This window comes from Topomyia yanbarensis, chromosome 3 (assembly GCF_030247195.1).
Source record: "Topomyia yanbarensis strain Yona2022 chromosome 3, ASM3024719v1, whole genome shotgun sequence".
Taxonomy (NCBI): Eukaryota; Metazoa; Arthropoda; class Insecta; order Diptera; family Culicidae; genus Topomyia; species Topomyia yanbarensis.
In genome coordinates, this window is record NC_080672.1 from 410,925,769 (window position 1) to 410,944,742 (window position 18,974).

The window sequence follows — 18,974 nt, forward strand, 5'->3', positions numbered from 1 at the left end:
AAAACTTAATATAGTCGAATCTCCCAATTGTACCTTCCGATGATTATTTTTTAAACTCTCAAGAGTGCCTCGTCAATATCGATGAAACAATTGGATTGAATGACGATTTAGGCACTTCTTCTTGGCTTAAATCGTCATTCAATCCGGGACCCGAAGAATTCCCTTTTGTACCTCTAAAAAGACACATCGGCATTTTCGTGCTTCTGCTTCTACTTGAGTTCTCCTGCTAGTGGCTTTTTTTCGCCTTACTGGAAATCCATTCCATAAAAAGAAAAATAGCACCCAATCAGTCGCTCTGCTTGTCAACAGTGCAGTGAATCAAACGAAAGTTTCTACTTAAAGTCTGCTGTCTATATGTAACGTACCAGTACTATAAACAAGCAAAGAATTCGAATAATAAATTTCGTCCCAAGCCAGTGTGAACAATAAAGCACCGTTACTCAACTCAACAGCAAATTTGCAAATGCAGTATAGACTGACGGAAGTCGTCGTTATTCAAGCTAACCACACTCGTTACTGATAACGTTTAAAACTTTGGCTATAACGGAAAGCTACGCTATGGAAGACAACATACAATACGTCATTGAGCATGAAAATGTTAGGACCAAGATACCCGTTTATATTGACAAAGATAAGATTGATATGCGTCTGCACGATCTACACCTGGGTACTATTAATAAATTTATTACAACCATCATGTCGGAACACGTAACGGTGGAATCCTTTAAGTTAGAAACCTGGAGAAAATTCAGGTATTTCCAACGGTTTTTGTTTCGTGAGAATGCGAGTGACCTATTCCTTCATATCTGAACTTTCAATTCAAAGCAAAACGCGTGACCAAATCTCAAATCACGCTGTGCACGTATGAAGGACAGATCCCTGTGTGCCCTACGTTGTTACACACAAACCTCTAACGAAGCAATATCAACTGCAAGCCTACCCATCACACAGCCCTTCATCAACATCAAGTAAACCACAAACCACCAGAGTTGCAGCTCAGGCACCAACGAATACTGGAACAACAGAACGTACGCACAGCGTGAACAATCATTGTGATATGCCTACTACTTCCCAAACAACTGCCAACACCACCGATAATAAAGTAAATAACAAAGAACACGAATACGCGATCGTGACCCGTAGACCCCACAAGCAACTGAAACCAGATAATCGTGAAAGCCCATACAACATTAACAGCGAGAATAGCATGAAAACGATAAACCTAGAGAAAGCGGACTAAGTGATCCACAAGCAACAAGAGGCAATAAAATAAATAAATTTTCAACAAGAAATAAGATCTTTACACAAAGTAACAAATCGCGTATACAAGATCCGATGAATATACAATACAATTCGATTGATATTCGAATAAAATGCGTGTGAAATATCCAATGGACGATTAACATGCCTTCACGCCAGGACGCTGAACAGCGACTAACCGCTGAGTCGCATCCTACCCCAGTCAAAAAAATTCATCGCGACGGGCATGAATTGAATTTTGTTTTCTTTCAAGTTCACGCAGGGATGTCAATTTTTTCAAGCTCAGGCTCAAACTGGTATTATTTACACCAAGCTATCCGCCAGTTTTCATATAACAATCGATTAAACGGAGAAATTTTTGGTAACAGCGGTAGGTTTTGCAGCTCTCAAATCGAAAGATAATGGTTGTCAATGGAGATTGCCAGGCATAGCGCAGGGAAGCTACTTGGGATCACTGATGTTTCTGATTTACGTCCATGTCGTGTTTTTAGTACTGAAAACTCCTCGCCGGTACTGCACAGACTATCTCAGCATTAAACGTTTGCTTATGGTGGTCTAGCAAGAACTGCGACTGTGGAATTCCGATGAAAGACTTTCTGGCAGAGCTCTTCCTCCCAGACTCCCATAATTTTTTTATTGTCCAAGCTCTGCCTGCCAGACCCCAGAAATTTTCAACTGCCGAAAACGTACGGAAAAGGCAATGTCGATTAAGAGGTATCGGAGGGAAGCAGTACCCTTTTGACTGTCCTGGTTTTTTACTCGTCTGATATGGTCACCCTATCAAACTGACCTCCATTAATCGGTGGAAAAACGATGTTGCTTATTGTCAAACTCTGTATGTAGAGATAGGAACGCCAGTTGCCTGTTTTAAATTAATTCAGGATGGAATTCAGATAGCCAAACTTCGAATTCTGTTTCTGGATTAATCCTTAATGGAGCTTGGACCCTGGGTTCATTGGATATTTTCAAAAAAATAATCAAGCGTTACGCTTTCCAATGACAATGCGTAACGCATCCTCAACAGAAAGTGACGTGACAACCAAAACAAATCGACCAGAGATGCCAGATTTGCAGACATGTCTGCAAATTCGCAGACTTTTAATTTCAGCTGCTGATTTTTTCGATGGCGCAGATATTTGCAGATTTTTTAATTTGGTTGCAGATATTTACAGTTTTTTTTAGTTTAGTTGCAGATATTTACAGATTTTTGGAAATAAAGGCTTTTGGATACACTAGTTTCAAATTACAGTTTTATCCACTTTAAGTATTTTCGGTACTTCCCAGACTTGAAAAATTATTATTTGCAGACATTTGAAAAAAAGTATCTGGCATCTCTGAAATCGACCCAGCCGTCGCTTTTATTACTGACAAAATAATGCGCCTTCGGCAGACGCTTGAATTTTACGATTCTGGTTCGAACTCGGAGACGGTACATAGCTTTTTATTTTTAAAATCGCATAGGCTAGTTTTTAAAGCAAATAGTTTTAGATTGATTAGTTGAAAAATAAAGGAAACAATTATGGATCATGAAAAACACACCCAATTACCGATCAGCCGGATACGAACGGTAATGAAAACATCACCTTCGATAGGGCAAATCAATCCGGACGCTCTGTTTTTAATGTGTCGTGCGGCGGTAAGTTATCCTTGCGAGTCTAGTATCCATTTGATTGACCAATATCTACTTTCCACCAGGAATTATTCATTGAACATGTGGCAAAGAACTCGTACAAAAAAGGCATGAAAAATCTAGACTATAAGCACCTCGCCGCGTACGTTGAATCGGAAGAGGCACTGGAATTCCTGGTACAAATCCTACCGAAAAAAATCACCGTCAAGGAGTACAAAAAGATTATGGAGCAGAAAAATAAGAAAGGCACTAGCGAAGGTGACGGCGATAGCGAGGGAGAGAGCGGCGAAGAATCCGATGACGAAGACAGCAATGATTCCAGTTCGTCCTCGTCCGCTTCGGACGAGGAAGATAACGCCGATAATGGTAGTGTAATCTCGATCGACTCGTCCAGCTCGGATGAAAAGGAAAACTCTAAAAACATTAGTAACAAAAAATCACCGCTGAAGCACAAAACTGGAGATTCTCCTTAGTGTTAAGGATTAGTTCGTAGTAATTGTACGGTGTAATTCTCGTAAAAGCACAAACATTACTGTTAATTTACCAATTATATTGAGCAATCGTTTATTTATTTCCGAAAGCTGGAATGACGTTTCGTAAAAACTAAAAATTAGTAAAACATGCAAACTGTTAATTCAGTGTTGGTTTTTTGAAGCTAATAAGGCAGAACTTTCTAAAATTTATTTCTTTTAAAACATCCCATCGAGCCGTTTTCAAACACAATGTTCGAGTCGAATACAACAAATCTTTCTTTGTTGCAGAACAAGTAGATTCCATGAAATATTCGTTCAACTTCTTTCTACAAATTTAATCCAGATGCCACTCTTCGGAGTCAGCATAAATGACGTTCGCTCAAACTCTAGCGGAAGCTGCTGTTTGTCGGACAATTCCACACGATACTTAGCGAGCAAGGTGACAATGCCAATTTTAACTTGGCTCAATGCGAACTTCATACCCAAACAAATTCTTGGCCCTTCGCCGAAGCCTAGAAAAGCATAGTGATGGCGAGACAGTTTGTTTTCTTCCAGAAATCGATCCGGATCGAAGCGGTATGGTTCGGGGTATATTTCCGGATCGTAGTGAATGGCATGAACGGGAATTATAGCAGTCATTCCGGGTTTGATAGATACCCTTTTGCTGTCGGTGGCATACTGGGCCGGCAGTTCGTATTCCTTGCTGCATATCTTGGACAAAGTGAAAACTGCTGAGTGCATTCTCAGTGTTTCATACATAGCTCTTTCCGTGTAGTGGAGCTTTTGAACAGCTTCGTCGGTGATATGACCATCCGACTCTTCCAGTATACGGTCGATTTCGTTCAACACTCGGTCCTGAATGTGTCTATTGGAAGCTAGCTAAAAAAGATCCGTAGTTGGGTTAATCGACTACCTGTTGTTATTTGCATATTATTACCTCATACAGGAAGAAGCTCATCATTATGCTGGATGTTTCGAATCCTTCTGTGAGGAATGTAACAGAATGACCGACAATTTCGTTGCTGTCAACCGCGACGGTTCCATTCTTAGAGAGAGAATCGTACATGGCTTGAAATAAGTCATGTCGCTTGACCTCTCCATCCTCGCGCTGGCGAATAACTTCTTTAATCACATCTCGGAACCACTGATCGACGCTCTTTGGAACGAAGCTGAGAATAGATGCTGTTGTCTTAAATCGACTTGATCAATGTTAATAACAACTACTCACGCTATTTTGAAAAAATGTGCAATCGTTGGTGCAAATATTGTTAACAACGAACGAATCCAACTTGGGTTTAACACCTTGATGCACATACGACGGAACTCAGCATCCGGATTCGTGAAGGATTCAGCGTTGATTCCAAAGGCACAACAAGCTACCACATCTATTGTGTACATAGCGCACATCTGAAAATTGCAATTCTAGAACGTTTCACAATTTACTACTTCATTATATCTACCTGCTTAGCTTCAAAGTCGGGATTGGTTTCACGGGTATTTTTAACATATTCCGATAAATTCTCTGCCACATTTTTAATTAAAGGAAACGCTGCTCGTACCTTAGGCGTAGAGAAGATTGGTGCTACCTGCGAGCGACTTTTCTTCCATTGTTCGCCTGTCTGGGTGAAAGGATTCATAGCCAACAACGGATCTATCTTCTCGTCGACCACAAACAAATTCTTGTGAAAATGACGTAAGTTGCTGACGAGAATTTCCTTCACCAGTTCCAAATCACGCACCACGATAGCCGGTTTATTGAGTAGCTCGTAGACCCCAACCCACGAGGCATTTGGGTAGGTTCTGAAACAATCCAACAATTACTAGTATGTCGCTTTGAAATGATTTGGCATTAACTTACCGGTAAACTTCCTCGTAAATTTCACCGAAATGCTTCCTGCCAATGACCTGTTCAAAGGAATTGCCAAACAGGGGCAACGGTTGGGGACCGTCAATATTCCCCACTCGACGCCAGTAGCTGCAGGACCATTTGAAAAACAGGCAAATAGTCAGTACACCCAAAGCAACGCACAACTCGATCATCGCTTCTTTTCACTTGTACCTATCAGCACTGACTAACGAGCAGATGCTCGCTACTGCCTCATTTTTTAATTCGAACGACATGCATGCTTCGATGGATGAGTGAAGAAAGTAATCAGTTCTAACTCGCACACTGTGATGTATTTCGCCGGTGCAATCATGTCCACGGTGGTGTTTGAAGTGAAAAAGTTTTTATCTATTCGACAGCTGGAAGATTAGTTTGACACCCGTATACAGTTATAAAGAAGGTAGGGGTCAAATTGCTGTTATAAATAATTTAATTTTTTTTCGCTGTATTGGCATACACATGTAGAGCATGCTAAATTCAATTTAAAATTTTGTTCCATTAAAAAGTAGTTTTGTCAATGTTATCTTACCAGAGATTGCTTCAAGATCCTTGGAGAGACGAAAACTGAGTGCTAGTGTTGTGCTCGTATATTGATATGAGCGATCGAAAGGGGAAGGGACACGTCTGAGATCATAACGTCCAAAGGACGGGTGCGTAACAACGCGCGGGACATTACCACGGGTGCATCAAAACCGTCCGAATGCGTCAGAAGATCCGAAATCACAACATTCGAAAGTGGCATTGCGTCATAATGTTCAAAATGTCATGGTGCAGAGATATTGCCGGGGTATATGAAGCAATTGCAATCGATAGTAGCATTGCAGAAGTAATGGTACTTTCGCGTGTAGTTCCTTTTCCCAATTTCGTGGAATCGTCAGAGACAGCTGCTTGAAGGTCCAGTTTTGAGATGGACAATAATTTTTAAAGGAGTCACCTTCGTCTTGGCACTTTGGCAGAAACCAGGGAACAGTGAATTACCCCTCGATTAACCATTTCTTAGCAGGATACACTGGCATCCACAAACGTGTGAAGTTCGATGTCGTCATAGCTTTGTGGACCTATTTCAGGCTACCGGTTGCGGAAGCCAAAAAGGTCATCGAGAGAGGGAAGCTGAAGATCGGCTGGTTAGTATGCCCAGTAAGCATACGCCAGCCGCCTTCAGTGGACAGGTGCTATCGGTGCCTAGAGTCCGGTCATAAGTACTACGACTGCAAGGGTCCAGACAGAAGTAAGTTGTGTCTTCGCTGTGGCGAGGAGGGACACAAGAGCGCACAGCTGAATCTTAACCGCTGTGCATCTGCCCAGCAGCTGCAGTGACAGTCAGTCTCGGAGTCGAGAACAGATGTCGCCCTCATTTCCGACCCGTACAACGTCCCTGCCGATAATGGCAATTGGGTGGCGGACGGGTCTAGGATGGCGGCAATTTGTACAACGGGACGGTTCCCGGTCCAAGAGGTACTACACTCCTCTGCGGAGGGTGTCGCGATTGCCAAGATCAATGGTGTGTTCTATTGTAGCTGCTATGCCCCACGAAGTACTCTTCCCGTCTCGAGCCACAAACCCCTGGCCACCTGCACTACGAGACAGTGCGGGCACGGCCGAAATGGTGGCTCCCGTGACGAATGAAGAACAACTCGCAGTAGCTAATTCCCTAGCAATGAACAAAGCTCCAGGGCCGGATGGAGTTCCAAACAGTGCTCTCAAGGCAGCGATCATAGCGAACCCGAACATGTTCAGGCTAGCTATGCAGAGATGCCTTGACGAGTGCCGCTTCCCCGATAGATGGAAAAGGCAGAAATTGGTGTTGTTGCCGAAGCCCGGGAAGCCGCCAGGCGACCCATAGGCGTACAGACCAATCTGTCTGATCGACACGACGGCTAACCCCGTACTCAGAAGGCACGGAAGGCCTGTCAAGCAATCAGTTTGGTTTTCGAAAGGGTAAGTCCACGGTGGACGATATCAACTCAGTGGTAACGACCGCCGAGATAGCGATCCAACGGAAAAGGCGAGGTATTCGATACTGTGCGTTAGTGACACTTGATGTGAAGAACGCATTCAACAGCGCAAGCTGGGATGCCATCGTGCTCTCATTACGCCGGCTTAGCCTGCCGGTGGGTCTGTACTGGATCTTGGAAAGCTACCTGCAGAACCGTGTACTACTATACGAGACCGATGCCGGTCAGAGAAGCGTTCCTATTACCGCAGGAGTCCCGCAAGGCTCGATTCCGGGCCCGGTATTATGGAACCTTATGTATGACGGGATTCTGAGACTGAAGTTCCCTCCTGGGGTCAAGATCTCCTGAGGTAGAACTAACTGCAGAACACGCGATCAACACGGTGGAGGAATGGATGAGCGCGAGAGGCCTGGAGCTCGCTCAGCATAAGACGGAGGTAGTTATCGTCAACAACCGCAAGTCGGCACAACATGCAGTTATCCATGTGGGAGAAGTTGTGATCACCTCACAGCGGAGTCTGAAGTCTCTCGGAGTCATTATAGACGACATGCTGACCTTCGGCAGCCACATCGACTATACATGCAAGAGAGCGTCGACTGCTGTTGCGGCACTATCGAGGATGATGTCCAACAGCTCAAAGGTGTGCGCCAGTAGACGTAGGCTACTGGCAGGCGTTGCCGTATCTATCCTCAGGTATGGCGGCCCGTCATGGTCAAGAGCACTGAGGGTAACCAGTTACCTACAGAAACTGGAGAGCACCTACCGCGTGATGTGCCTCAGAGTGATATCTGCCTACCGCACGGTATCACACGATGCATCCTGCGTGATAGCGAGCATGATGCCAGTCGGGCTGGTCATTCGGGAAGATGAGGAGTGCTTCGAGCTACGTGGAAATAGGGGAGCCCGCGAGCGCACCAGGGTGACCTCGATCGCCAGATGGCAGTGTGAGTGGGATAACTCCACCACCGGCTGATACCTAACATATCGAGCTGGGTGGGCAGACCCCATGGGGAAGTTCACTTCCATCTGACACAATTCCTGTCAGGCCATGGCTGCTTCTGACAGTACCTCCACAGGTTCGGGCACGCGGAGGTCTCCGCCTGCCCTGACTGCCTAAGTGTAGACGAAACTGCCAAACACATACTGTTCGTATGTTCTCGTTTCGACGTCGAAAGAAGAGCAATACTTGACGTCTGCGGCTGGGACACAACCCGTGATACCCTTATTCAGCGGATGTGTCAATCGGTGGAGAAGTGGAACGCAGTTGCTACCACCCAGATTACCTGTAGGCTACAGGGAATTTGGCGCACCGAGCAACAGACGACGGGCACGACTAACTAGATTGGTTAGTTGGAGCGAAAAAGGCCGAGCGCAGAAAAGTGAGTGAATGGTCTGTTCATGCTGAGACAGGTTTGGCGCAGCGACTGGCAACCGCGTAAAGGGTAAACCTAGCCACCCCGAAGCAAGGCAGAAGAGCGAGTGTATAGACGTATATGTGGACTACCTCATGCCAAGATGGGAGGGTCGTAGCGTAGTATGTTGAGACTTAGCTACCGATGCCTCATGACGTGGCAGAGGAGTGAAAGGGTGAGCATCCAAGTCATTCTCACACGGTATGTTAGAGGTGAGCACAAAAGTCAGCCTCACAAGGTATGAAAACGGTGAGCACCCAAGTAAGCCTCACATGGTATGTCAGAAGTGGGGCCTAAGAAAAATGTCCCACATGAGGTGCCAGAAGGAGCGACAGGGGTGTAATAGAGTGGCACGATTGAGAGTGAACCAGGTGATAGAGTGAGCATCCAAGTCAGCCTCACAAGGAACGAAAAAGGTGGGCACAAAAGTAAGCCTCATGTGGAGTGTTAAAGAGTGAATCAAGGTGTGACAGAGAGAGCACACAAGTAAGCCTCATACAGGACGTATGAACGCGTGAGCGAGTGTGAATGAGTACATTAAGTACAGCCATCCCCCCAGAAGTAATACCGAGAGGTAGTCCGGAACAATGGCGGAGCCCAATGGAGTTTAGTCGGTATTACCCGTTAGGTAGTTTAGTCCTGGTCGAGCCCGACACCCCAGTACATTTCCGTGTGGTAGCTTGGCAACTACTAAGCACGTGTACTGGGTCAGTGCGTAAATGCATTCTCCATTGTAGAAAAAAGGTCTAGGATTCACTCCAAGCAATCGAAGCGACCTGTAAAGAATATTTTATTATGTAGTTGTTTAGTTAGTCTTCGAGTACATGATCACTCGAAAAAGAAAAGATCTTGTTTAGTTTTTGGTTCTTTTGACATTAAAAATGTCTTACTCCACTATCTGGGGCTAGGTGTCATTCTAAAATCTAAACTATCTCCCATGTAACGAAACTATGTAAGGTTTGCACGCTTATAACTCCGATATTACTAGATGGATTTTAATCATTCATACACCAACCGATTCAGAAACACCTAACTTAAATATTGGTAATAATTTAATATCTCCCCAATAAAAGTAGACTTTTAAAAATTGGTAAAATTAAAAAGTTCACGAAAAAGGGAAAATTACCATTCGTGATGCAGATTTCTCAGACACAGCCGTCATTAGAGGGTAAGTTAGTGGCTCAATCACAAACGAAAAGTCATAAATAGAAGCAACGCATGTCCGTTTAAATCAGTTGTTGCTCTTATCCCATATGAGCAACATCGTCTCCGGGCGATGCAATAAGCGCTATCGATTTTCGGCAACGTTGGCATTCGCACACACTCGCACCTAAGTGACTAAACCATATACGGTTAGTTTATAAATAGAGGTGACGCGTACCCGTTTGAATCAGTTTTTGTTCTTATGTCGAACGGGTAAGATCATGGTTGCAGCGTCTAGGCACTACAATAAGCGGTAGACGCTATGCATTTTCGGCAGCGGTGGCCGTGTGCGGATTTTTCGGGTACCAGCACGGTGTCACAGAATGATTTGCAAAGTGGGTGGGTGGGGTGGTTTGGATTTAATTCAATACGGTGTGTGCTGCTTAAGAGCGTTGCGTTTGAAAAAAATATATCTATTTTCATGCATGCGTGTGCGTTGTAACTTGTTAATCCATGTTTACGGCGCTTTGTAGCTGCGTAGGGTAAAGAGCCTATTGGTTTTCATGTTTCATATTTCGGTTATATGTTTTTTATGAGTAAGGCATCTGACAACGTGCTTCTGTAGTTATTGCACTGTTCAGCAGCGTAGTATTTTATATAGGAGAGTACACTCAGGTTTTTTTACGCGGATTTTGAAATTTACGCGGTTTTTATTAACGCGTTTTTTTAAATTTTACGCGGTTTTCATTTACACGGCCTGTATCCCCTGCGTGAAAAATCTGAGTGTAATTGCATCGGAAACAATCACATTCCCAGCAGAACTTTTTGTTTTCTAATTTCAAATACTTTTGTTTCGTACTGCACACAACGGAAAATTTTAAAACAGAACTTACCGTCCCAGAAGTGGTTTAAGCGAGTGTTCTTTTTCGATTCAAATTCAAGCCATGTCTTAAGCGTTACTGGACTTAAAATTGTTTTCCTAGTTTATCCAGTCAGAATATCTGTCCTACCCTATGTATTTAAAACACAGTTCTAATTGCATTTTAAAGTATACAACAAATAGAACGGTTGGGTATACCAATTTAAATTTTAAAATAAATCTGTTTTAAATTATGAAACAAACCGCTGTACTGAAGATAAATTATGTCAGTCCTATTACCACATAAAACGCCTATATAACATAAAACGCTGCAGAATTGGTTTAATTATACAATGTTTACACTAGAGTTATAACACGTTTTAATAATTAGCAACAAGAAAAACCCGTTTTAACTGGTAGTGCGAACGTTGTATAACAATGTAATTTATCGAATAATTTCATTTGTTCAATCACTAATCGATCAAGAACTACTTAATCTTAAGATTGTTTACTTAAGCTCATTAGTACATTATTGAAAATTTAAATGGAAAATGAAATTTCATATTTCATGGAGAATCTGTATATTTCCGTTGGCGGGCGTGGGCTTCCTCATCACAGCTCTCAATATGGAACTTTTCTTTTGAATATATTTTCTGGACAGACCAGCCTATTTTTACTAGATGGATCAGCCAAATAATGCCAATCACCTAGTGAGATACTTGATTAATTAATAGATTACCGTTAAAAGACCTTCAATAAATTATGTTTTGACGGGGAGGGTATATAGCAAATTGTAACATATGAAAACAGGCGAGTGAACAAGAGCGTGAGTCGATATGTGTGATAGATAAAATTCATTTGCACGCTCTTGAAAAAAGCTACATTTTTAATGTCACCGTGGTCGTGTCCTGTACACAACCCTTTCATTTTTTAATCTCTGCAGCCGGCTACCGAGAGTATCCTATGTTTCCTAAACATAAGCAATTTGAACTCCAAACAGCCGACCGTGGGAGTATTGCCTATAAAAGCTAATCTTATCTGCGTAATGGGCCGGATCACTATCAATTGTAACAGTATTTAGACAGAATTTGCTACTTCTTCTCTACGGTTTATTTATTTGGTTGAAAACTACCGAGTGATAACACGTTATACAGACAAAGATTTACGATAGCGCGCGATGCTATAAATCAAGGTATGTATTTCCTATTGTATGTATCGGATGATTTGTAAAATACACGTATACGAGCGATAATAACGACCATTGAAGAGAAATACAAAGAATTGTTAACCTGATACACTGGCTGGTTAGCAATAACGGAACTTGAAATTAGATTCATAAAAACAGACGCGGCGAATTTTCAGTACGTATTGAGCCGCGATCATCGACTCTAGTCAGATTAAAGTCTTGTTGCGGCTGATTTCCGATCAGATATTCATTTTTGCGGTAGCGTTTCCTTGATTAGATCTATTCGCACCCTCTCATTCTGCTACTGTCGGCAGAAGGCTGATAGCACCCAGCCGTCGCCGTGGAAGATATTTCTATAAGATGTTGAAAAAGTAAAGTCTAGCGCTCCCAGTGAGCTCTTGATAGGTTCCGTTTTTTGGTCCCCAACCCGTGCTAGAACGTCGTCAGAATTCAACAGTCAGTTTCGTCTATCGAATCCAGCCTTCGAGAATGAACTAACATAATCTACTCTGAAAACACTGCACTTTTGTCGATGGTGTCCACGCTGTCTAGATAGTCGTCAACATAGTGGTTTTTAATGATAGCATTGACTGCTCGCTGAAACTTTTGATGGATGTTTCGGATCATCTTTCCACAATAACCGCTGTACTTGTCGATCCTCTGGTCGTACCTGCACCTGGTGGAACATCTCCTCATGTGTGCACTTAATGTCACCTGTCGTCTATTCATATAAAACACCGATTGGAGAGCAGTAAGCAGATCGGGATCTGCTAACAACATTGAGTTTAAGGATTGATTGCCAACATTCGCAGCAGCATCCCATGCTAGCCGCACTTTCGCTGGTTTTCGAGGATTGACGACGACACTGAGAGGTAAACACCAAACCCGTTTGAGATCTGCGCTGCCAAGTTCTCCACCTGTGGCTCTATAGCCCTTGCTTTGGTACTCGTTGATAAGCAAATTCACTGTTGTGTAAAATTTTGGATTTCCAAAGAAACGATGCTCCAAACATTACAACCTACGTTCTGCCATGGGCCTACTGTTGTTGAACTAGGCGTGATCATATTTCCAGAACAAGCCTGTTGGGAAGCGGTTCGAACTGTTGTCCGGTCTAAAATCTCCCACGTAGGTTTATCTCCTTCACCCTCCAGTATAGGAGCACCTGTTATACCCACCTGCGTTCTATAGAAACAAAAATCGATTAACAATATCATGGAGCTCGTCGACACACACGCGGATGTTACTTCTGATACTTTCCCGCAGACTGTCCTACCAAGCCTTGTTTCAGAAGTAATCGGTTCATCCTGACCACCTTCTCGTAGTTTCAGCATTGCCTTCAACCGAAAAGGATTCCAGGGAATGCTTGCACATAACTACGGACCTGCAATCCTCAAATATGTGCGTATTTTAGGCAAACCTTTCGACATCCAGCGTTTGCACTGGTTGGTTCAAATTCTTCGCAGTGTGTACTACCTTCATTTCGTACCGCTTCTGGGTTGTAGCTTCTCAGATGCTCAGCCTAACCAGCCGAGAATTGTTTTCGATTCTCTTGATACCATTGCAGACAAAACGGATGTACCTCACCTGATGCTCCTACATCTTCAGCTATCTTCGAGTCAATTAGAGCTTTAAATGAGCCATCATTTAAAAAGGCGTGGGTGTTGATGGATTTACCACCTCCACAGAGAGTCACGGGAACTATTCTGAATAGAACAGCATGCTCAAGTTGTTGGTGAATCGCATCTGTTATATTCTTTTTGGAGGTATCGTCGAACTTCGATGATATATCTGGATTAACTGGATGCAGTAACGCCGCTTCTGACAGCCATTAGATCCACGAACTGATGCCTTGCATGGGAATGTTCCATGGGTCATTAAACATCGTCGCTGCTGTACCGCTCTCCAAGCGGAGGTTTTTCGACTAACACTTGTAGTAACGAAGGCTTGGCCAGATGTGCTAACAGCCCTATTGATTCTAACAGCGCACACAGATTTTTACACACCAGACCGAAACTAATCAGATTATCTAGTTTTTCTGGTCGTGGTATACTGTCCATAATCGCAAGTCAGTCCCATGTTCTATGGGATTCCCTATCTACATGGGACTGACTTACGATTATGGGCAGTATAGGTATAGTGCGAATTTTAACCAGTAGTGAATTCATTATAAGTTCTGGTTGTCTGTGCAGGGCACTGATGAGTGGCTCATCTAGTACCTTCTGATTACCTTCATAGAATTTCTTCGTAGGCATCGTTTAAGACGTATCATATGTTCTCTATCGAAAAATCCACACATCTCAGTTGAATTTTGGTAGCTATTTAGGAACAGAGGACAGGATCGCTAGAAAAAAAATCGAAAGCTCTTTGGGAACGACATGCCTCACCGCGAGCTGCTAACTGTTTGGACCACTGAAGAGCTGGCGCAGTACTGCTGGAAATAGAGATCTAGACACAGTTTGCTCGGAGGGGAGAGTAGAATTGACCAGAGTCCAAGAGGTGCTTATGCTCAAGGGTTGAAATACCGATGAAACAGTAAGCGGACGTGAGATGAGCGTGTACTGTATGACATTGTCAATGGTGTAAATTGTTAAAATGATGAGATCTGGTATGCGGCCTGAGGTGTTAAGTGAATTGGTGAGGTGGTCGCATAATTTATAGAAACGACATTCGTTTCACTCACCAGTGCTTGACATGCCGGAACATTGATAAAAGCTTACTGCTCGATCGTTGGATTTCAGTCAGTTGATCGTCATTATTTGTGCCAGCTTGCTTGCTTGATAGAAAGACGGCCTGGTTATCTGTTATCACGAAGCTCTGGAACTGCACTGATGAAAGTTGCTGAAGATGATACTGCTGGCTCTTCAATCGGTTGCCTCTTTGTTAACTGTATCTGGGTACTCTGGACATCTGCCTGTTGTGACGACCCTCGTAAGCATAACTTTACATCTTCCATTCTTTGTTCTGTTGTTGGCGGGGATACGATCCGGCACGCTTTGGAAAGGAGATCTATAACTGTCGTTCTGCCGTTGGCATTATCGTTCATAGGTACTGGCGTCATGATGTTTAGATCTAAATCAGCGCAATCGATGGAAATCGGTGGTACTAACAGGAATCTTTTTGGAATAGTTCCAGTTAGAAACTGAAGGCTGTTGGGAGTATGCATAATTCCGGTACCAAAACATGTTGTCGCAACTGACTGGCACTGTACCCAACCCATTATCCTCACGTGCATCACGACTTGATCGTCGACTATCTGCTGCATCTTGCTCATCTAGCTGTGCGAACAGCACTTCGCAGGTATTTTTCACGAGTATTCCTGCTCCAATCTAAGTGCTTTGTCTCGTAAAGCCTTTCCCCGATTCTCTTCATCTGCCAGTTCACGAGATTGCATTTGCATATTCTCTTCGAGGAGCTGTAGATCGGACACAGTCCTACCAGCTCGTATGCCAGTAGATGAAGATGACCTACCCGATTTGCTACCGTACGTAATTAAAGAACGGTCTCGCATGCCTTGCAAACGAAATGACGACCACCTGCAGCGATGCTATCGTTTATGTTAGCACAAGAGAAGTGATGGTAGATCAGACATCTTTTACATTCTACCTGCTTCATCGGGAAAACCGCTTGGACATTGGTTCGCCATCGCATTGCCGATAATTTTTTCCTTTGTGGTGTTGTCCTAAAAGATTGATCTAAAAGCTTGTTAGTAGAGGCGAGAGGATTCTTTCGGATCCGTATAGCGAAACTCAGGTTTTAGGTTAGAGTTTGCTTGTTTTGATTAGAATTACAATTCAATTTTAATTCATTTATATTTTAGAACAACTTGTCTTTTTTCTGTCCAACAATTTAATCAAACAGTTGTACTAATGTTCGCTTGCAGGAAATACAACTGTCATTTCATGAAATTTTTTTGCTTGATCGTAAGTGATCTATTACGTAGGTAGATACTATCACAACGAGTTAGGTGTGGGTGTGTTTATTATCTCCTCACCAACCATAGGATGACCGGTATGTGAAGAGCTGTTGTTGTGAACAATCACCATCGTGGTCGAACAATCCGTATATTCTGAATAATGATCAAATACAATTTAGATTTCCAGGTTATTCGGTCTTGGGCCGCCAGTGTTCAGTTACCTTGAGCGCCCACCGCGAGCTCATCTTCCTTGATTGCACACATTCAGTGAAAGCGGGGTCTGGCCCGAAGTCGACGACCTTTTCCAGCTTCTCTGCTAAGCATAACTTTAACTGGTCTCTCTTCCGGCATTCGTGCTACATGCCCAGGCTATTTTATACTGTGCCAACGAGTATTAAAGGAACAATTCTTCTCTTAAACACATCGAGCATTCGATAATATACTTCCTTCACCGCTCATGCTTCATGGCCGTACATAGCAACAGGAAATATCAGCAATTTATAAAAAGCAACTTTTGCACGAAAACAATGGAAAGTCTTATTCGCAACAACAACACGCCTTTTTACCTCGTGGCTATCATTGTTATCACAAGTCACTAATATTCAAAGATAAATAAATTCGTGGACAACCTTTTGCCGTACGATTTTCATCTCGAAACCACACCGACCTCGTCCTCTACCAGCTACCATGTGCTTTATCTTGTCAGAGTTTATATTCAGTCCGATTCTCGCAGCCTTCGGCGTAGCTTCCGGTTCACTGGTGCCCCAACGAATCACTGCTAGTTATTCGACGCGGTCTACTCGCTCTAATCCCCGGCGGTGGATCTAGCCTATTCACGAGCTACCCAGTAGGGTGTCGAGGTCGATCCGGCAATTCCTGTGAAGCGCGACGTTCGGTTCCCTGGCGCCCGGACCACCCGAACACGGTGCTATGTCGCGTACTACTCAACTGGTCCCCGGCGGTGGACCTAGTCTAAACCGACGGAAAGTTCCTCGGCGGCGGAATTACTACTGCTGTATTGTTGATCCCTTCGCCACTTTCTCTGCAGCTCGGAGAGTATAATCGTAACCACTCTGTTGGCAGCATTTCTCCGCGTTGTCCCACTCTTGCTGTCACTTAGCCAACGAGTCCGCTCTGACCAGTTTCCTTGTATTTACTATGTGTGCGTGGTTCAGATATTAGCAGAGAGTGATTTCCCCCATATCACTAGAGTTCCCGGTCATGTAGCCAGCATATTCGCGTTTGTGACCAGTGTTGTACTATAGTGCATAGCTCGAGCGATTGTATGATAACAGGTTTGATGGCGAGGGTGTGTGTCGCGTGAATGTAACTCGTGTATAAATTCATTTGCATAACCGTGTAACAACCTGCATATTCGTGTGTGCTTTTGAATGTTGCGCAAATTGCGGTTTTGAGTGTATGGTTCAGATCTAGAAAGTAGTGAGCTTTCCCATATTACCTGAGTATTCGGCCATAGCGCTCTGAGACTTTCAAAAGAATATGAGTTTGTTTTTTTCGAGACGTAGATTGTGGGCATGAAGCTGGACTGCTTCCACATGTGACTGATCCAGGTGCGCGTGAGAACGGGCGCGAGTACAATAGCAATTGAGACCTTGTTTATATATACGTAAGTGTTAACATATTGACTTGATCACCAGAACGTTTTTATGTGTGCGAGATCGTGGGCGCAGGTGTGCGTGGATGATCCCGATTGAATGTTCACATGCTTGGCCAGATTTATATTATCGCGAAGGAAACAAACATTTCTAGACCAACGTGTTATATTGTCACTATTTGAACATCCAACAAATCATCGAACGAAGTGGATCGGCGTAAGATGGTTGTTGAACAGACTTGTCTGCATTTTTTTCTTTTAGGAAAAATAAAGGTTGCATATTCACAGGTGTTTGTCTAATGCCAAAAGACAAGATTTCGGTTCCCTACACTCGTCAGCGACCCAGAGCCTCTGTGCTTGGCCAACAGAGACATCACTCGGTACCAGCCAGTTGGTGTTTGGTGTTAGTTTGGATATATCGTCTAAGTGATATTAAGTTGGTGTCATTTACCCTAGTAACAATTACGATTTTGTGACACTCTTGACGTTTCTCTTAAAACCTAGATTGGACTTGTAGTGTGCTATAAAAGTTAAAATGTTACTTGGGTACTGACGAGTGGAACACGAAACATTCAAATCCAAGACATGAAATGCATTTTTTTAAATTCGATACAAATTTCTAGAGTGATCAGCCCCTAAGTTATACTAAACCTTTTGTTTCGCTCAAACGCGAGTATTCCTCATTTTCCAAACAAGATTTTATGTGTTACTGCTTCTTAGGAAGCAAGGATGGTGATACCTATTTAAGCGCAATTCAATCACTGTAAGCCGAGTTCCAATCGAAATAGTGTGACATCCTGGCTAATGAGATGGATAAGAGCTCATCTATCCTAGTGTAAAAAATTTAGCTTCGTACATCCGGTCACTCTCAACTTTTAGAAGTTCGGACGAGATTCCAACCTTCCCAACTGCCAGCTCTCGAATAACCGCACTTCATGTACTGTGGGTATATCCACAGCTTGGCCATCATCTCCAATTCTCATAGTGTTTGTGCCTTTTCTTTACGTTTGCCCATTCAGTAGCAACTCAAAGTGCTCCTTGCACCTGGCAGCCACTCCTGTATGAACTGTAAACAGAATCCTGCCCCTTTCGATTCTCATGAACAGCGTGGAGTGCTTTTCCTTCTCATGTTGTTGATCGTTTTGTAAAATTTCCGCCCGTCATTCGTCGCAAAGCTTCCCAGTGCCTTCCCTCTTCCCACGCCGATGAAGTTTTTTCTCGGTTGGTTTCCAACGCTTTTGGTGGCCATTGTCCTCTACTTTGTCCTAAACATGAGAAGCTTTCGCAATAGGAGTTCACAACAAATTGATGCAACATCCGACTGTGCTGCAGATATATCTGATCCACCTCAACCAATTGTGCATACTATACATAAACTACTGTATCGATTTTGTTGGCTATTTTCGGCAAATTTGAGACTAAGAGAAACGAAAGCAATGAAATTGAAAGACGGATAGATATTCTAGAGCGAATCAGTTATAAACTTAGAACGGAAAACTGGAACTAGGCAGGCTCATATGGGCATGATCGAAAGGAAATGTGAAGAATTCGGCCGGCGTCGGCGGTAAAACATGATGATGAGTTATGTTCTACCATAGACCATGCGGTAGACTTGGGTGCAACGCCCAACTCCTACTCTGCAG

The 18,974-nt window shown here is 43.4% G+C and overlaps 3 protein-coding genes across 3 annotated transcripts in view; 2 read left to right on the plus strand and 1 right to left on the minus strand.

Annotated features, from left to right (window-relative positions):
• The first annotated feature begins 2,594 nt into the window (after positions 1–2,594).
• Positions 2,595–3,440, plus strand: LOC131691749 (chromatin accessibility complex protein 1). Its single transcript, XM_058978378.1, has 3 exons — positions 2,595–2,689; positions 2,749–2,896; positions 2,956–3,440. The coding sequence occupies exons 2-3, from the start codon at positions 2,780–2,782 to the stop codon at positions 3,361–3,363; spliced, it is 525 nt and encodes a 174-aa protein (XP_058834361.1). The 5' UTR covers positions 2,595–2,689; positions 2,749–2,779; the 3' UTR covers positions 3,364–3,440.
• A 109-nt stretch (positions 3,441–3,549) lies between these two features.
• Positions 3,550–5,563, minus strand: LOC131691747 (probable cytochrome P450 308a1). The gene is made up of 5 exons (XM_058978375.1): positions 5,222–5,563; positions 4,824–5,163; positions 4,592–4,770; positions 4,301–4,532; positions 3,550–4,242 (listed from the first exon to the last, which is right to left on the minus strand). The coding sequence occupies exons 1-5, from the start codon at positions 5,401–5,403 to the stop codon at positions 3,679–3,681; spliced, it is 1,497 nt and encodes a 498-aa protein (XP_058834358.1). The 5' UTR covers positions 5,404–5,563; the 3' UTR covers positions 3,550–3,678.
• Positions 5,564–11,793: 6,230 nt separating this feature from the next.
• LOC131691748 (methylenetetrahydrofolate reductase (NADPH)) overlaps positions 11,794–18,974 on the plus strand; it is a 30,012-nt gene continuing 22,831 nt past the window's right edge. Inside the window, exon 1 of the mRNA XM_058978376.1 lies at positions 11,794–11,809. The gene's annotated coding sequence lies outside the window, so the exon portion shown is untranslated. The remainder of the gene's footprint in view (positions 11,810–18,974) is intronic.

Coding starts and splice junctions, on each gene's coding strand:
- LOC131691747 (XM_058978375.1), bottom strand. CDS start 5,403: ATGATCGAGTTGTGCGTTGCTTTGGGTGTACTGACTATTTGCCTGTTT. Junction 5,164..5,221: donor ATTTACGAGGAAGTTTACCG/GTAAGTTAATGC, acceptor GGATTGTTTCAG/AACCTACCCAAATGCCTCGT. Junction 4,243..4,300: donor TGAGCTTCTTCCTGTATGAG/GTAATAATATGC, acceptor GATCTTTTTTAG/CTAGCTTCCAATAGACACAT.
- LOC131691749 (XM_058978378.1), top strand. CDS start 2,780: ATGGATCATGAAAAACACACCCAATTACCGATCAGCCGGATACGAACG. Junction 2,897..2,955: donor TTTTAATGTGTCGTGCGGCG/GTAAGTTATCCT, acceptor ACTTTCCACCAG/GAATTATTCATTGAACATGT.